The following is a 20,425-nucleotide window of genomic DNA, read 5'->3' on the forward strand; positions in this document are numbered from 1 at the left end:
AAAGATAACTTTTAAATTTGTAAATGTTCACATATCTACTTTCCTAAGTTAAAATGGTCTATATGGAATATAAGAATTTGCAATAGCATCTGTGCTTGGGGTAGAGGAGAGTGGCTAGAAGAATGCTGACTCTCCGTTTCTCCGAGAAGTCTAGAGGACACATGAATACTCCTGCCTCTCTTGCCATATTCAGAAGACTAGTTTGAAATTCAATTGTTTCTGGTTATAAAACTAACATACAAAAACCTGACACTGAACTATCTGGAGAAATGAATTTATAACACAATTTACAGTAGCACCAAAGAGAAATAATTGACATAGACTCTATTTAATCAATGAAGTAAAAGTTCCACAAACTACAAAGTGCTAACGAAATAAGCTGAAGACAGCACAAGTAAATAGAAATTTATCTTGTATCTGTGGGCTAGAAGACTTAATGGTGTCAGTGAATGTGTCCAATACAAAACAAAGCAAATTGTAAACTTAATATTATCCCTAACAAAACATTAATGGCAGTTTCACAGAAATAAACAAAATAACCCTAAATACATGGAACTGACAATAACTCAAATAGTTAAAAATAATCCTGAACAAAAATGAAAACAGAGCAATTATATAAACCAATTTCAAAATGATTGAGATCATTCTCTCTTCCACCTTTACATCTGCTCCAGGGACTGAATTCAGGTCAAGTTTGAACAATAAATGCTGACAGAGCATGGTCCAAGAATGGACTCACACACAAAGAATTCTGAGTCCTTATGAGAAAACTCCAAGTATGTGAGAGCCTTGTGACTTTATTTTTTTCAGTATAGAATTGTTCATGAAATGTATTTTTGTGCTCCTCCCAGGTATAGCAGATAGGAATCAGTTTACTTCAGATCATTCATTACAACTGGCTGTTGGTTTTATACCTTTATGGAAAACATGGTTTTTTCCCATGCAGCCTGCCTACCATGAGTGATTTGCCCTTGTGATTGTACACTCTACTCAGGTGACTTCTCTTAACCCTTGGAGTATAAATTCTCTGATTCTCTGACATGATATCCCCATTCCCCTAGATCACAATCCCTCTACAGTGATAAACAAAATGCTTTACCTTTGAGTCATTTTGCTCCCCCTCCAGCCCAACTTCTGTAAAGGTATTAGGAAACTCAAGGGAAAGGAAAAATGTCTTCAATGGAAAAACTAAATATACACAAATAGAAGAATGAAATCGAATAGTTTCTGATATTGAATGAAAATCTCTGAGTTCAACTCCAAATACAGAGAAGAAAAGTGGGGAGAAAGAAGAGAATGACAAGAATAAAAAGTAGAAGGAGGAGGAAGAATAATTTAGATATCTAGCTGATTGTTATAGACTAATGTATATATAATATAAATGTGTCATTATTATTTATTTTTATCCATATTTTAACATTTGATATATTTTGAAAAAATATTTTTGAATTACACATATTGGTCTGTTTGTAAATATCTTGTTATAGTCTGTTCTTCAGAAGAGTTATTCATATTTACTACTTCAACATCAAAATGCACAGTGTCTTATTCATTCAATGTCAATTAGCAGTAAAATAGCACAAATTGATTTTATATTTTAGAATGATGTGTAAGAAATTTGTGAAGATAGTTCCTAATATAATCTTTGTTTTGAAGAATTTTAAGTGCTTGTTTCCTTCAGCTGTAGTGAACTATGAAAATAATACACTTTATAATGAAATTTGAAAATAATACCACCTGTATTTCTTCAAAAATTTCTATCACCAGACAGCCACTTGGATAGTAAATACAAGTACAGAATGCTTTAACAAAGACTGTATATACAGTACCTACTGTTCTGCTAAATGGACATAATATTAAAATGACTCCTAATTATTTATTCTGATATGCATAGATCAGAGCATCCTTCAACCCAAATCAGAGAATGTTTATTGAGTAGATAGCAATTAGCAGAAGATCCCTATATTGTCAACATGAAGATAATGAGATACTCTGAAGTTCTCAGGCTTAAATGGGGCATTCATACGGTATTCTCCCACACAGGGCTCAAGGATCTTCATGGAAGAGGGGGCAAAAATGATGGTAAACGACAGATATGAGAGATAACCTCAAGAAGGCAATATTTTCTATACACAAGGTACATGCACATATGGAACTCATAACTACTGTGATAGCATACACAAGACCTGAGAAAACTCCAGACAGACAAAATCCTATCATAGAGAATGAAAGGTAGGCATGAAATCCCACCATCAGCAGAGAAGCTATTGGCATCTGATATCTCTCTTTAACGATACAACTCCCAACAGGTTAAGTACACACCAGAGCGTGCTCTACTCTCAAGAGTAGTTGGGGTCCAGAAATTGGACTCAATGGAGAAAGAAGGAAATATAAAAAGAGATGAAATCTCAAAGATGACTCAGAAGGAAGGAAGAATGTTATTGAAAAGAATATGTAATGGCAATGAATATGTTCAAAATATGTAGCATGAAATTTTCAAATAATTACTAAAAGTATTATTAAATAATTTAATAAAATCAGAGCCTAGAAATTGAAAAAGAAATGAAACTAGTGCTTCACACCTCAATGCGTCTGGACATTAATAATAATTAATCAGAAAATAAGCCATTAGCTCAGTGCCTAATCGGCTTACCTTTCCATGAGTCATCAGCTTTTACAAAAGGTTACACTTCTTCATTATTTGCCTAATGTATTTCCTTAAACCAACGCATAAGCAGGAGGCTGGGCTAGTGGTTCTATTCATTCTGTGTAATAATTCTATCTATTTACATATGACTGATAGCCAAGTATAAATAGTGTGTCTTGAGTCATGCTGTTCCTGATTTGCCTCTGTATTTCCTTGCCTGAGATATTGGGTCCGGCAGATATATTTAAATTTGGAACTGCAGGGAACCTCAGCCATTCTGGCCTCATAGGGAACAACTCTGAAGCAAGACCTTTACTGAAATCCTGGTGATCTACCCTGGTTACTTCCTCTCTTGAAAATGTTTTGCGGGGAATACGTGAGTACACTCATTATTTCTATAAAACTTTTTAGTCTTTTGAGAATTAAGTTACTTGGCATTTTGAAGAGGAAATATTGGTTTTAATTTGTCTTCATTAAAATTTTAATTAGTTATTGTCCAATATAACTATTAAAGAGAGTTAATATTATTAAGCCTTAAATCCATGCTAATATATTATTCTATTATAATTAAATTGCTTCTACTTTAATAAGTAGTCTGACTCAGAATCATGACTGGCTATACTAAAAATTGATCTTCATGTTTATTTCTTAATATAGGAAATTAAAATAATGTTGAATGCAACTCCTTGTTTTGAATGAGTATCTGTTAAACTTAGTGCCATTTTAACTTAGTTCCATTTTTCTTTATATAAATTATTTCAGTCCAAACCTTCTGCTAGTCCACTATCTTTGATAAAACAACAGAGTCATCTGTATATGCATATATGAATAACTATCCATTTCAGATGGTAGTTTTATATGATTGTCTTAAATCTATACTAAAACTATTCTCTAGAAAAGTTTTATGCCAGAGATTCATGGATTCAGCAGAACAAAAATATTTTATTTACTCATATGCACAGTATTAGTTCCTAGAAATTTTGTTTATCTATTTCATTTTTCAAGACTCACTGAGCCCTTCAAATGTGGCTACTTTCTATCACTTTGGTTCGGTAGTTTACATGTGTAACTTTAAGATCTTATATATAGTTGAAAGCTGTCATTACTTTCATTAATCAGATCATAGTTATACTTGACTATGGAGAAATTAAAATTGTTCTATAGCTCAAGGCCAAAACATAATGAATTAATTTATGAAAATCTTTAGTTTTCTACCTTCTAGATTAAAGTTACGATAAAGTATTTAATGTTAATGTACCAGTCTTATACTCTTACTTATACTATGTTAACAAATGTCTTTAAAGAAACTTTTATGATATTTGTTCTAAATTAGAGATTAAAAGGTATCATTACATAAAAGTTTTAAGATATACAATTTGTTTCACTTGTAGAACCAATAAAATATAAAAATTAAAGAGGTACATTTAACCTCATGTACACTTTATTTTAAATATTTTGATTAACTATATTGTAGAGGAGTGCTATAAACTTTTATAACAATCACAATATGAATGGAGAATAATATGAGCTTAAGTCTTACATCATCAATATCATTATAGTATAAACAAATTTCCGGTCTTAAGATATTTATAGTCCAAATATCTAGGATTTGATGTTAAGGCAACCAATATTTAAGGGCAAATTCATTATTCCGTCTCCATTTTGCATGGGGTGTCTTCAAACAAGAAACAAGTTCTCCATCAATCAAGAGAGTTCTTATTTTCTAATAGAGATGATAACTGACTAGGTTGACTCTTGACTGACCAGTTGAAAGCGGACTCCTAAACCTTCTACTTAGCAGTTCTGGTTTATAATCTTGATATTTGAACATTTATGTTTGGTATGTACAAAATTACATTTTTGAGATCTATAGAATAGTATAGCACTGTCATATATACATCAATCAAGAAGCAGTAACATAGAAAAGTAACTACATTGCTATGAATACCAATGTGTAATTTTTTTTTCAATTATTTCTAGAAGCTCGGAGGTAGGCATGTCCTAGTGATTAATGCAGTTCAAGAATGTTTAGCCATGCCTTTAATCCCAGCACTTGGGAGGCAGAGGCAGGAAGATTTCTGAGTTCAAGGCCAGCCTGGTCTACAGAGTGAGTTCCAGGACAGCCAGGGCTACACAGAGAAACCCTGTCTCAAAAAAACAAAAATAATCATAATCATAATAATGTTTCACATGATCAGAATCTAGGCTTACTTTTGACATCACTAATGTGTTTTATTTATGTGCTTATATGTAAGGCACCTGTTGAAGATAAGATTACTCCAAACCTGAAACCATTTGACTTATTAATTAGATATGCCATGTTTCAGGAGGAATTCAAGACATTATACTGAATACTATTTAAAAAATCTTGCTCAAAACAGGATTCAAACACAGGCATTCCAACATCCACAGAATTCAAAGTCTTCGAATAAAATGGTCTCTTTAAAATGCATTATGCTGATTATTCTATGGAAATGTTTGCTAATTTTGTCTTATCCTGTCTTCAACCAGTCCCAGGTGTTTTGTTAGCATAAGAACTTATTTATAGATCCATTGATATGATGATAAGTTTATTTTAATTCTGTTACTTCTCTATCCAACTTGAGACCTTTACATATTTCTACCACATTTATTGGCTGGCAGGAAAACATTAATCATTGTAATATTAAAAACAATAGAGCATATTCATACTTGCACCAAATATGTCCAATACCTAAATTGATATGATATAATATACATAAAGTTGAGAAATTATTGCAATTTTTGAGTACCTACTGAAGAAACTTATAATTAGAACTTTGTCTAATTTAATATCCACACTTAACTATTTCATAAGAATAGATATTAATAGGCTAAATATTTATAAATTTCTTCTAATTCTTACTAGACATTCTGCTCTGTGACTTCAGATATAAGATTTTAAACATCCCTAACTTCAAGGAACCTTATATACAAGATTAAAATATAAAACCTCAGCAATATTAATTACTTAAAAGCCAGAAAGTTGCAGACACAGGATCATGTCTAACACAAAATAATTTATATAAGAGACATAAGAGGGGAGAAAGGCCAAAAGAGAGGGCAGAAGAAAGAGAAAAAAAAGAGAGAAGCTAACATGATTATTCTATATAATTCAAGATTTAAGTAGAAAAAGTAGGCCAACTGTTCTATAGGTTGACTGATTTACCTATTAATTTTCTGTGGTAACAGGGAATAAACCCAGGACAACTAAACTACATCCTCAGCCTTTACTGTATTTTATTCCAAGACAGGGTCTCTCTCAATTTTCCAGTCTGGTGTCAAATTTTGTGGCCTTCTTGAATAGGTCTTAGCCTATTAAATAGGCCTACTCAGTCTCCTGAATAGTTCAAATTACATATGCAAACATTATCAGGCAAAGAAAAGGTTCCTTGTGAATCCAATTAAGAGATAGAAAAAAAAGAAAAAAAAAACATTTTTACAAAGATGCCTCTACTTCTAAATGTGTCTCGAGAGGCAGGGTTCATATGGACAATGAGATGCTAAATAATCATATTCATTTTGGCAGCGAATTCCATAAACCAGGAAAAACGTCAAGATGCATAATCAATGAGTAACCACAGACTGGGGTGAAACCAAGTAAGAGTCAAAGTTGTTCATATGGCAAGATTATTTTCGAAGCAGAAGTAGAAAGGTTACTTCTGAGAGAAACTTCCCTCCAGATATCTAAGTTGGACTGTTTATCTGTAATATGACTTACTGAGCAAATATTATTAAAAGGTTATTCATATTTCAGATTGCTTTTCACTATCACGAGACTACATTGGGTGAACTTTACACATATGATTCAACAAAAGTTGAGAGTTACGCTGGGTATGGCTTGAACCTTTACTGAAGTCTTGGTGGCATTAATAAGTGTTGGAATGAAAAAAACTGAGCGCAAGAACTTTTTCTCTGGAGTAAAATGTCGGCACACTGTTATATTTTTCAAGGAAAAGAAATGCTTGTTTTATCAACTACTAATTTGCCTTTAAGGTAAGGGCTGGACAAACTCAAGAGTGGTAACTAGGCCCACAGGCAGTATCATGTGGGATCCATGTGTATCATGTGGGATCCATGTGTATCATGTGGGATCCATGTGGTTCAGGACTTTTTTTTTTCCTTTCAGTCTAATCTCAATTTCTCTAACTTTTAAAAAATATGAGATCGAGGTAATGTTGCAGGTCTACAATTTCAGGATTTAGGGAAACAAGAGTTCAAAATAATCCTGTACTGCATAATCATACTTGGCCAGCCTGGACTACCTGAGACACTGTCCCGAAATAATACCTACCACTCTTTCTTTTAACCCTCTCTTTAGAAGTAGTTAATATATAAAGCTTAAAGGGTACAGGGAGTACAGAAAACATCCCCAAAGTGAATTACTTTTTTTTTTTCAAGTAAATCAATCTTTGTTCTTATGTGTTCATTAGTAAGCTGAGATATCATAGACAGAATATTTTGAATCAAGTTTAATTAAAATACAAAGCAGATGCATCATTCTTTTGTTTCAGAATGATGAAGTTTTGATGTGAAACCATTTGGGTTTTTTTCTTGTTTTGGTTTTGAGGTACAGTTTTGTTTTTGACAGTCAGTACAGTCCTGGAACTCACTATGTAGCTCAGGTGGGGCTCAAATTCAGATATCTGGTTAGCTCTGCCAACCAAGCACTGGGGTTAAAAATGTGGGCAATCATGCTGGACCAGAAATTCATTTTGAATTTATACCTCTACTGTTAGCACTAATATAGTATATTCATTTAAATGTTAGTTTTAGTCCTCAATCTGAATAAAGAAAATATGTGTAACTGAACTGCAATTTTGTTCTTCCTAATTAATCAACCCTGAACAAACAGTACAGGAAAGAAGTCATTAGGTTGTCATAAATTATGAACTTTTAAAATACTATTAAGTTGTAAGATAAAAGTCTTGAGAAATAGTGTTTGGCCAGTAAGAGTCACAGTTACTTTAATGAGTCATGCATTTCTGTAATTTGGAGAGAAGGTTAGAGCAGAAAGAGTCTGTTACAGGACATTGCTCACTGATTTCCTTTTCATCTTGTAGGATAGTCTCACAGACCAATACCCAACTTCCTAAGTACTATAGAATTTGTTTATCAGCAGAAGTCCCTTATAATCAGGGGTAGCTCGGGCTGACTCACCAAAAAGAAAAAACTTACAGGAATTTAAAAACTATTTTGGAGTCCATACTGTCAAACTCAAAGTCGTTTAGTCAATTCTCTTCAATAATTCAAGAACATTTGTTTACAGTTTATAAATGTGCATTTCTTATCTAAAGAAGAATAAAAGTTGGAAAATTCTAGGGCCTGTTTTCTTGGTCTAATGTCACATGTATCGCCACTCATATATTTTCCTATGTGCTATAGAATTCTTTTATCTATTTGTATGTAGGTTTGCATGTATGCATATGTATTCATGCATGTATTATATATGTATATATGTATTTATCTACATACATTCTTTCTGTTATGGCATCACTCAAGTCCTTCAGTTAATTATGCAAGCAGGAAATAGAAAATAATTAGACTATCTCAAGTATCATGTCCAAAACAAAAAACTAATTTGTACACACAATTGTGTACTTATTGTATAGTTGTTATGAATCAAGTAAGAATCAGTCTCATTCACAAGCTGTTTCAGATCTCTTTTTCATCATTATATTGCGGCAATCTATAAGAAAAAGTAACAGGATACCTCAGTATATTTATCATTCTGATTCTAAATTGAACATTGGAACTATTTTGTTTCAAAGAAGCTGGAAAGAGTGAGCCATAGTTAGACTTTTCAGCTTATGAAAAGGGAAAGCACTTTCACCCCAGAAGACTCATCGTTGTGATCTGTGTGTTTGGAATAACTAAGCAAATCATATTATCTTTTAAAGCTGGGTCATTCTTTTCCTTACTGTTGAACAATCTTCTCAAATCATTGTTCAACTCCTCGGAGATACTGATATTGATATGTATACATTCTCTCCCAAGCGTTCATTCTGTGGCCAATCTCAAAATGTCACTGTTTTAAAGGGTTAAGTAAAAAAACTGACAATGGTTCTGGAAAACAGAGGCACTAGTACCAGGGAGCACAGGCTCCTTCTGTTTATCTTTCATCTGCTATTGTGCTAAGTTTTACGTGTGTTTACTCAGGCATGCAGTTGGAATATAGGAAAGCAAATATTCACAGCGAATGCAGTAGTCACATTCATGAACCTTGAGTGATAAGAGAACTAAGGCTTTAGATATGGGGATGTTGTGCATGTGTAACAAAAGTCACAACTGCGCCTCTCTCAGCTAATCAGTAGAGTTCCTCACGAGTCTATTCCCTTACAACACTGACTCTCTTCATTCCCAGATATCACAAATGCTAGGATTAGTATTCATGGATACTCCAGATCTTTCTTCATGCTACTCAGGGATTTACAAATTCAGAAGTTAGTGGGCAGGGTGACATTTAGCATATTATGTCAGTAATAAACAGGTAGGTTTGTCCCTTCTTAGATATTACACACCTTTCCTTTCCCATAACAGATATAAAAATACAAATTTATGACCCATTCTGTTTCCTTCTTTCTTTGTCCATTTTTGTGTGCATGTATACACATATATATACAAACACACATATATAGTGAAGTGTACGTGTGTGTATGCATACACATTCTTGTGTGTATGTTTGTGTTTGTGTGTGTGTGTGTGTGTGTGTGTGCGCGCGCGCACGTGCGCGCGCGTGCACATGTGGGCCACAGGCCAACCTCCGGTACAACTGCAAATAATTTACACAACGATTTATCTTCCTTGTCTCTTTCTTCCTTAATAATTGTATTTCATTGTAGAGAAAATATTCATAGAAAAACTCATGTCATTTAAACTTTGTTATTTGAATTAACTAAGTAGGTATGGGAAACTTTTCAAAGTGGTAGAATGATACACTGCAATTAAAGGCATTGACTAACTTCTACATAATTAGTCACATTTTTATTGAGTGGGCCTCCTACCATGTCCAGCAGCCCAAAGAAGTATGTAGACTGGATGACTTTTATAAACTTTAGTTTCTCTGGCCATGTAGCCTCCTCTTTAATCAGTCTATTTAATTCTACAAAAACATTCACACCTCTGCCTGAGATGAAAAAAGATTCATTATAGAATATTGAATCTGTGAAATTATCTGTCCCTTCCCTCTGGCAACATAAGAGGCAGGATATTTCAGATAGTTATGTCTATAGTAGTATGTCACCTTTCAACTCACAACTTTGTTCCCTCTGGAAGTTCTCCACCCTTTCAACTCACAACTTTGTTCCCTCTGGAAGTTCTCCATTCAAGATACTGTGGTTTATCTGTATTCTGGTGTCTTTCTCCATTTAAATGCAGCTATGACCTCCTCCCTACAACCCCTCATTCTCATTCCCATTTCTCAAGCTGAGACTTTCTCCTCCAGCATCACTGACACATTACTGTTAGAAACTAAATTCAGAGCAATGTACTAGTACATGGCAAATAGAATCCCATTGACGGATTTATGAAAATAGACTTGAACCTAAAACATTTTGAGAAACATTTAAATTCATTCAGAAGTCATACAAATGATTTAACCCTGGAGAGATGGCTCAGTTGCTGAAGCTATTTGTTCTTGCAGAGGAGCAGTGTTTGATTCCTAGCACTCACATGTCAGCTTACAACCATCTGCAACTCCAGTTCCAGGGGGCCTGACACTGTCTTTTTACTTCCGTGGGCATGAGGCATGTTCATAGTATACAGACATACATGTACGTAACACACTCATACACATAAAATAAATAAATTTATATATAAATATATAAATAAATATAATTTTTAGTGATTTAGACTACCAATTGTCCTTTCTCTAACTCTCTATATATGTTTACTGAAGTTATAAAAACTAGACTATTATAACAAAATGAATAATAGCATCTAAACCACCAATACAATTTAGATTATATCCAATTTTTCATAAGTTTCCTTTATTGTCAACAATTATTCAAACATATTGCATCTTATTATCATATTTTTATCTCTAATAATCTCTAATAAATCCTCAGTTTTTCCCTCAATTTTCTGACCTTGATGCTTAAAGAATTATGAATAAAATGTCTTTTAACTTAGCATTCTCTAATATTTTTCTTAATTATGTTGTACTTGTGCTTTGTTCAAAAGAATAGTATGAATCCTTTCCAGGGTATGCTATGAGAGGGATCACAGTATCAACCAATCAGTCCTGGATATGATCATTTAATTGCAGTGAACTTGATAAGATGACTATGTACAGATGTCCCACAAAATAGATATTCCATGGTCTTCTTTCACTCTAAATTTGGTATTGCCAATTTCAGCATCCATATTAGGATTTATTTTCTAATTATATTATATATTCAACTTTTAGTAATTGAAAATCTTTTGGGGGGAAGAGATATAAGCATAATCCTATTTATTGACATACTAATGTATTAAACATGGAAAGACATTCATCTCCATCTTTAAGCAAATGTACACTCCTGTAAGTATTTGTCTATTTCTTCAAACTGTTCTGTCTATGGTTATTCAAAACGTTAAAGTCAACTCTTACTTTTTATTACATTTGCTGTGTGTATACATGTGTGTGACTGTGTATGTGTGTGAGTATATGTGTGTGTGTGTGTGAGACAGAGAGACAGAGAGAGATGGACATCAACCATCAGAAGTTGCTTTCTGCTGCTTCTGCCATGTGAGTACTAGAGACTGAATCCGGCTCAATAGACTTATTACCAAGTGCCTTTATCTTCTGAGCCATTGCACTATCAGTCTATAGAATGTATCTGTTGTGGACTAATAGCTTCCTCTACTTTCTGCAAAGCTGTTCATCCATCATTAGTTAATTGTTGAAGAGAATGAGGATTTGCATCCCACTTGAGGGTATCAAACAGAGATTTAAGTTCTCCTGTGGTGAGCTTAAGATGAGGTCTTACCCAATTAATATCTCCTAACAGCTTTTAAAAATCATTAAGAGTCCCGGACATGGTGGCACATGCCTTTAATTCTAGCACTCCGTAGGCATAGGCAGTCAGATTTCTGAGTTCAAGGCCAGCCTGGTCTACAAAGTGAGTTCCAGGATAGCCAGGGCTATACAGAGAAACACTGTCTCAAAAAACAAAAAAAAAAAAAACCAACAACAACAACAAAAAATCACTAAGAGTAAGTAAATTATCTTTTCTTACTTGAATTTTCTGTGCTGCAATTTGTTTAGGATGTAACTTATGTTCCAATTATTGAAAAAGATATTGCCTTTGGATTTTTTTTCTGGAACAACCACTGCCCAAAATTTTAAAGTTCATTGTATAAGAGCAAAGGCTTGTAGTAAAACTCCTTCAGTGGGGTCATCTAATAAAATACCCATATAATGAATAGTATACACTGAAAGATTCAGAGTTCTAACTTGTATTGAGGCAGTGAAATTTTTCGCTGTGCATTAGTGGCACACACCTTTAATCTCATCACTCAGGAGGTAGAAGCAGGCATATTTCTGAGTTTGAGGCCAGCCTAGTCTACAGAGTGAGTTCCAGGACAGCCAGGGCTATACAGAAAAGAAACCCTGTCTTGGAACCCCCCCCCTCCAATTTTTTTGTTACATAATGTAAGGCTATTAGCCATTCCTTGAAGCAAAACATTGCAATGATATCACTTCATGGGTTCTTTAAAATTACAAGCTCACTAAAAGCCAATCTCCCACAGTCACCAGGATGCAAAGGAACAGTATAAAAACAATCCTCCAAATTCATAATAATTCTATAAGCATTTCCTGGAATGGCAGCTGGAGTGGGCAAACCAGACTGCAATGACTCCACAAGTTCCATAGCCTCTTCAACCCATTGCAAACCCTGCAACAGTCTCCAGCTGCCAGATATTTTTCTTCGTTACAAATGTGTGTGACTTAGAATCCTGAGCCAGTGATCGAACAGCAAACTACAGCCAATGGAACATTGGCAGTTTAACTATAATTTTTTAAGTTTCCCTTGCAATACCAGAGCACAACCATAACTTTGGAAAGCAAAACTCAAGCTCCAACAAACAATCCAGACTCTCCAAAAACACCAAGTGAATCACCCCCATGCTACAAACTTTGGCTGCCAGTTCCTGCACATGAACAAATGATGGTGCACCCTCTAATAACGTCACCAAAGAGACACTGCCCTAAATCCTGTCTTTTATAAGTCTTGTTTCTAGGATAAGAATTACATAAAATATTATCCCAATTTAGAGGTATCTTAGAGACCTGTTTCCTCAGGTTGTCTCATGCCACATGTTGTGTTGTTGTTTGAATGACTCCAATTCTGAGTTACCAGTTTTAAGCCAACTTTCTAATACCAAAGTTACAAATTTTAATCACACCCAATAACTTATAAGCCAGTAATATATAACCAAGACATGCTTTTAAAACCAATCAGAAACAAAACTGAAATGGCCACACACATCTTATATACTTAAACTAGACAAAATTCTTACTTTTTTCTAGTTGTAGTTTCAAGTGAGAAGCGCCTCGTCACCTGGTGAACCCAATAATCACAATTAGAGATTTTTCTAGGAGAAACAAACATCAGCTTACTGTCCAGAGAAACTAAGAAGCTGCTGGCCCCTTTAAGATTGGCTTGTACAGACAATCAGCCCCTAGCAGGGCTTCTGCAGCTGTGCTAGACTCCTAACTACAGATAAATGGCTCCAAAGGCCAATTGAAGCTGCTTTTCTTTTTTTCTTTTTTCTTTTCTTTTCTTTCTTTTTTTTTTTTTTTTTGGAAAAAAAGGTTAAAACTAAATCAAGAAGTGAACATTAGCCATTTTTTCTTTCAAATGTGAAACACAGAACAACCTTCTAGTAGTGAAACGAAAACACAGACATAAACTGACAGACATGGACAGATGGGTGCACCAAGGACAGACAATAGACAGAGAGGGAAAAGAACTAGATAGATGTCCCACCAAAGGGACTCAGCTATCCTACCTGTGATGGTTTGTATATCCTTGGACCAGGGAGTGGCACCATCTGAAGGTGTGGCCTTGTTAGAATAGGTGTGACCTGGTTGGAATGGGTGTGTCACTGTGGGTGTGGGTATAAGATCCTCACCCTAGTTGCCTGGAAGTCAGTCTTCCACTAGCAGCCTTTGGATGAAGACATAGAACTCTCAGCTCCTCCTGCGCCATGCCTGCCTGGATACTGCCATGCTCCCACCTTGATGATAATGGACTGAACCTCTGAACCTGTAAGCCAGCCCCAATTAAATGTTGTTTTTTTTTTATAAGACTTGCCTTGGTCATAGTGTCTGTTCACAGCAGTAAAACCCTAACTAATACACTACCTAAGAGACCCAGAACCAGAACTAAGCATTCCTCCAGTAGGAGCCAGAGAAGAGGCAGGACATCTCCCAACCTCCTCCAGTCCCTAGGAGAGCTCTGAAACAGCTTGCATTCATTTTCCTTCTCTTTCGCCAAAGCATCCCCAGATAGGCTGGCAGGACTGCTTTTCTCAAACCCAATTTCTATTCACATCTAGAGTGGAAACTGTGTCTAGTCAAGGTCCAAAGACTAAAAGCATCTATGAGAATTACCTTTGCTTCTCTAAACTTTAGCATAACTCTAAACACATACACAAAACACATTTTACTATTACTGTCTAAAAGGTTTATTCCTTCTACAAAGTTTATTCACCGCTGGCCCAAATCTTCTTTACTTCACGCACTTCTCATTCCCGTGGTGTCCTTTACTGTACCATGCTTACTGGAGCTCCAACGTTGAGGCGCCAACTGACCAAGCCAGCTTAGTTAGTCAACAGGTTCTCCAGCATAGGAGTGAGGATTAAAAAGAAAAAATAAATAAATAAAGTAAAAACAATTAGACAATACTGTAGCATGATCCCACCAGTTCTGAGGCTGAGTAGGTGTTCTATTTATTTTTTATTTTTTCCCAAATCCTCTTTTATACCATTTTAATTACATGGAAGTATTACATCAGTTGTAGGTTGAGGAACAAGCAATACAATAAACATAGTCAAGGAACACGCAAGGCAATAAACAAAGTCCCAAAATCACTGTTTCTAAGGGCTTATCAGGATGACCAAGTTATCTGAGCCTATTTTCCTGTCCTAGCCCAAAGTAACATTCTTGGCTGAAGCCTACTTCTTTGTTCTAGCCTAAAATTAGATTCCTGCTGGAGCTTACTTCCTTGTCCTGGCCCAATGTCAGATTCCTGCCAAGCAGCCCCAAAGGCTCTCCACACAAGCCTCATGTGTAGCAACCATCAAAGCTTATGGAGGCCCACACACTGCTGGCTCTGTTGCAGGGGTGAGAAACCACATCCCACTGCCCCTTCCACATTGCTATGCAGGACTCACAACTATCTTCTATTTAAGAGAGAATAGGCTTTCTTGCTTACCTTTTGGCACTGGACTACACTTAAGCAGAAAGTAAGTCAACATTACAAGAAAAGAAAATTGAAAAGAAGAAATCTTTATGGAAACAGCTGTGAATATATACAATCTAAAAAATACACAAATGTGGTGATATATAAAGAGAAGAATCAAAGCAAAAATGTCCACATTAGGAACTTAATACCATTTCTTTTTAATATGAGAATAATCATAAACAAAGGACAAGTACAATGCACTGTAAAACCCTGGGCTTAAAGTCATCACTCTCTTGTTTTGTGTTACCAATTATCATACCAATGGCTATTAATAAATATTGAATTGTTATTTTTGCATATATAAATCTTTGCAACGGGAACACTCACCTTACTTTATAATGTCTTGTTGATATGATGTTTTAGACCACCCATAGCAAAGTTTGAGTAGCACGCTTAAAACTGTTCTACAGTATTTGTTTTCAAAGATAAAAAAATAGCAACATCAGAAATTATTTTATAAGGTGTAAGAGAGGGTAGATTGCTAAATAAGATGTCAAAGTTGTTCAACTAAGAACAAATGTCATACGATTATGTCCAAAGATATGAAAAGCATGAAAGAGTATCTGATACACTATGTCTTCTAGTGTCTTTGATTAAAATTCTCAACAATTTTTTGTACTGAGAAGAGAAATTATTTTAATTGTTTTCCAGAGATTTCATCATTTACAAAGTTGATTATGTTAAGTTCTTATGCATTTTCTAATGTTTTTAAAATGTTGCCATTCTTTAGCACAAAACTTGTTATATAGCAAAAATTCAGTTATTGCTGGCTATTACTTTGCATTGATTTTAAACATCAATATTGATAATATTAAAGTGTTTGTCCCACTTACATCTGTTCATTGATTCTACTTTCATTGGCTAAAATCACTCTTGAGTATTATTTATGAAATAATCAGCAAGTAGTATTTTCCTTTCCCGTTCTTTTAAGTTGTTATTTTGCTGGATTTAAGGCTTTTGAGTCCTAAATCTTTTCCATAGAGTTCTGTAAGGGATCAGGTGTATTTTTACATTTAATATTAAGGGAGAAAATTTTTATGCCAATTTGTTTCCTTTGAAAGTGACCCAAATGTGTCTAAATGTAATGGTATAAACATTAACTTTAGTCTTTGTATTAATATTGACCAATATGAAATTATTACACTACATTCTTAATGATACAATTTCTTCTTATCTGAAGAGTTACTTATCCTTACTTTCTTTTCATGTCTCTGTCATTTCCAATATGCAGGCATTTATTGTGAGTATAAGAAATCTGCTTGGGGGTAGGTAAATTTGTGAAGTGGAAGTTTAGGATTGATGGACTCAGAGACAAGGATTTCAAGCAAGTGATCTAATTTCCTAAACTCATGTAGCAAAACCTAGAAGACAAACTCCACAGCTCAGACCCACATAGTTTCATGCTCCTCAAGTTTCAGGATTCTGAAAAACTACAGCTAAACCTATTAGCCTGAGCTTAAGGTATCAGCAAACTAGTTTCAGCTGGAGACTCTAAGAAAGTGTTTCCTTGCCTTTCCCAGCTTCTAAAGGACACTTATATTCCTGGGTCATGTTTCCTCCATGCATATTCAAAGTTAACAGAAGAAATTCTTGCTTCTATTATCCTGTTGTTTCCCTTCCATTTTTAACAGTCAAATCTCCCCTTGACTCCATCTTATAAAGCCAGTCATATTTATGATTTATTCAGACAATCCAAAAGCAACTGTTCCACCTTGTGACATTTAATTTTATAGTATGTAAAAAGCCTACTTGGTGTAAAGTAATATTCACACATCCCAGGCACTAGAAAATAGATATCATACACTTTTAAAGGTAAGCAGCATTTGAAGTTTCTATTTTACTGTAGTTAGCTTGAGTTTAGTATCCTTTTATTGAGTTAAAGTTATTTGCAATTACATCTTCCTGAAAATTGTTTCCTATAAATTAGCTAAGATATTTTACATGTTAATTTTTAAGAAGCTGTATGTGTGAGATCAAATTCTTCTCTCTCTCTCTCAAATTTCTGAACTTCTAACGGCTAACTTAGAAAGACTTTATATTCACTAGTTTCATAATTGGATCTTAACTATAAATACTTCTCCATCAATTATGCAAAATATATGACTGTCCCATCTCAATATCACTAGCTGTGGCAGTACTAATAAACTAGCCATCTGTTGATCAAATTTTATTTTAATTGAATAAAATATATACTTTCTTTGCAAGATATAAGCTGAAGTCATAATGCCCTTTTAGTCAGAAATTATATTCATAAAAATCATATCTCAGTGACTGCTTTGCTAAAAATATTCATAAGCTTGAGAATGCAGAAAATAAGGTTAATTTTTCTCTCACTCAAAGTCGAATTTTTGTTTCCTGAGATTAATTAGTTTAGGGAATATCTAGTCAGCACAAGCCTGAATTGATTTTTTGTTTCACCCTTGAAGCAGAGTTGGAGTTTATTAAGAGAATTTAATATAGATTTTAACCTCTTGGGTTGAAAGAAAAGTAGCTAAAAAAAGAAGACACAGCTAGAACATTGGCATGACCCTCTCAAAGGAAAGGGCCATGCTAGGCCCTCTTAATGACAGGTAATCCTGATGTGGAGTAGCCTGATGCCATCAACAAAATTTATCGGCAACTAATTTACTGGTGATTCAATATAGCAGATAAATTCACATTGAGATTATGCAGATAATTTTAAATTAAATATTAGATATTTTAAAATATTGAGAACCCAACTACTGGAAATTTACATTTGTTTGGCTTTCCTTTTTCCAGTATCCCCTCTAACATAAATACATAAATACATACATACATGCACACACACACACTACACCGAGACAGAAAGATGCATGCACATACAAAGAACCACACACATGGAGATGTGCAAACAGAATTACTGTCTTCTTTCACTTTAAACTGAAGGACTATATCAATTTCACTTATATAACTTTTTGGTTTTCCTGTAGAGAACTTTAGAAATGGAAACATATTTTCTTTTATATAAATGAGAAACCCTCATCTATAGAATGTTATTTCATCTTACAATTATTAGTGCTATAATGAAATGGAGCTAACTATGAAGTTAAATTTGAATTTGAGGGTTTTCTTCATAATACACTATCAGTGTGCTCTTAAGCAACTAACATCATAGATTCTCATATGTGAACAAGATAAATGGAATAAGTCCCTTAAGTCTGCTCACTGAGATGCAGATGAAAATAGAAAATAAGCTGCTCAGGTGAATGACTAATTTTAGAAAAGACTGCTTACTGGGTAAATTAAAGATCTCCACCCCCATTAGAATTTTTTCAATCAATTTGACAGATGCCAGAGAGAGAAAAGAGCACTTCAATTGAGAAAATGTCTCTACCAGATTGTCTATATGCAACTATGTAGGATATTTTCTTGATTACTGACTGATCTAAGAGCACTCAGTCCATTGTGGGTGGTACTACATCTGAGTAGGTCATTCTGTATTGTATAAAATATCAGACTGGGCAGAAACTGAGGAACAAGCCACGGAGCAGCTTTCCTCAAAGCTCTCTGCTTTGGTTCCTGCCTCCAGTTGCTACCTTGAGATCCTGCCCTGTCTCCCCTTCATGATTGACTATAAGCTATAAGATGAGATAAACCCTTTCCTCTCCAACTTGCTTTAGGTCACAGCAATAAAAACTTAATGTCCTTGTGGAATATGGGAATCCTTCTGATATATAAAAAATATTTGAGTCCACATTATATTTAAGGGAGTATATTAGTTGCTCACTGGGAAGTTACAATTGTAAGATATTGAAATGTAGAGGAGAGGGCCACAGGTAACATAGGTATAGGTAGAAAGCACTCTGATAAAATCTAAAATGATGCCATATAATTGGTAGATTTTGAACTGGGTTTGAATTTGGGAACAATATAATCATTCTTAGATAGAACAAGTGCCAAAAAAATACATTCCAAAGCCATGTCTGAGAAATCATTGTTGAGTGGCCTCTTGACAAATATGACTAAAGTTCAAAGACTGACACTTCAGATCTGTGCTTCTTCATAGCAAAACCAATGTGCAGTTTCCCTCCTAGCTGACTGTGCTTCCTATCAGCTCAATACCAGAACTAAGGTTTGTTACATCATTTTCTTGGGACCACAACAATAAAGAACAATTAGAAATTTCTGAAAAAAATCTCCACACTTTCCAATGTTCAGAAGCTACTAAATAACTCGTGTCTGAGACTTTTTGCTAACTTTGTGTAAAGGTATTGCATTAGCATTCTTTATACCATTGAAAAAATTCTATGATACATAACTTCCAGCTTCTAAAAAAGCTAACAAATACACTTCTACTAACATTTGAAGATTACTTTAAAAGTCAGAGCCATTCTTCATATAAAATAACTGAATCAGGCCTCAAATATGCAAAGGATTTTCCAAAAATAGGATAGAGCATGACAAAGCTTTCTCCATTGTGCCCTTCACTTGTCAGATTGTTCCCGCAAAGACATTACATTACTGAATATAAATGGATACAATGAGAATTAGTGTTCATGGTTTTTTTTAAATGCTTATCTGGGTCTGCGTTCAGTCAGAGAAGATACACCTAACCCTCAAGAGACTGGAGGCCCCAGGGAGTTTAGAGATCTGGTGGGATAGGGGGTGGGGAGGTGGGGATATCCTCGTGGTGTCAGGGGTGGGGGAGGGGGACAGAGAGGAGGTATGGGATGGGGAACAGTCAGAGAGTGGAGCTGGAGAGGAATAAAATCTGGAGTGTAAAAAAAAAAAAAAAGATTAAATAAAACACCAAAAATCACAAAATAGGTTTGTATTTGGCTGGCTGGTAGCACATACCACGTTTAAGGTTATTCTGAGGTAATAAGTAAAAAAAAAAAAAAAAGAAAGAAAGAAAAAAAATTAACAGAGCAGAGAAGAAACTAGAGGACTCTTACAACCTTGAAGCTACTATGATGTGATATCATAACAGTATATAAAATGATGATGATTCACACACTCCTATAAGTTTGTCACCTCCCTCGATAGATGCCCCAGTGTAGGGGAATCAAGGGCCGGGAGGTGGGAGTGGGTAGGTGGGTGGAGGAATACCCTCATAGAAGCACGGGGAGGAAGGACATGATAGGATGTTTCTAGAATTGAGGGAAACCGGGAAAAGGGATAACATTTGAAATGTAAATAAAGAAAATGTCCAATTTGTTAAAAGAAAAGAAAAGAAAAGAAAAGAAAAGAAAAGAAAAGAAAAGAAAAGAAAAGAAAAGAAGTTTGTCACCTCCACAAGTGACCCCTAATATAAAATATGGGCTGAAGATTGTTATGTATCAAATTG

General features: G+C 34.7%; 1 protein-coding gene across 1 annotated transcript in view; it reads left to right on the top strand.

Moving 5' to 3' along the window:
- Positions 1 to 2,856: 2,856 nt before the first annotated feature.
- Anxa10 (annexin A10) overlaps positions 2,857 to 20,425 on the top strand; it is a 55,719-nt gene continuing 38,150 nt past the window's right edge. The window contains exon 1 of the mRNA XM_021170720.2: positions 2,857 to 3,023. Within this exon, the coding sequence (XP_021026379.1) occupies positions 3,006 to 3,023 (18 nt within the window). The 5' untranslated portion in view covers positions 2,857 to 3,005. The remainder of the gene's footprint in view (positions 3,024 to 20,425) is intronic.

This window comes from Mus caroli, unplaced genomic scaffold (assembly GCF_978045245.1).
Source record: "Mus caroli unplaced genomic scaffold, Mus_caroli_1 scaffold_10, whole genome shotgun sequence".
Classification (NCBI taxonomy): Eukaryota; Metazoa; Chordata; class Mammalia; order Rodentia; family Muridae; genus Mus; species Mus caroli.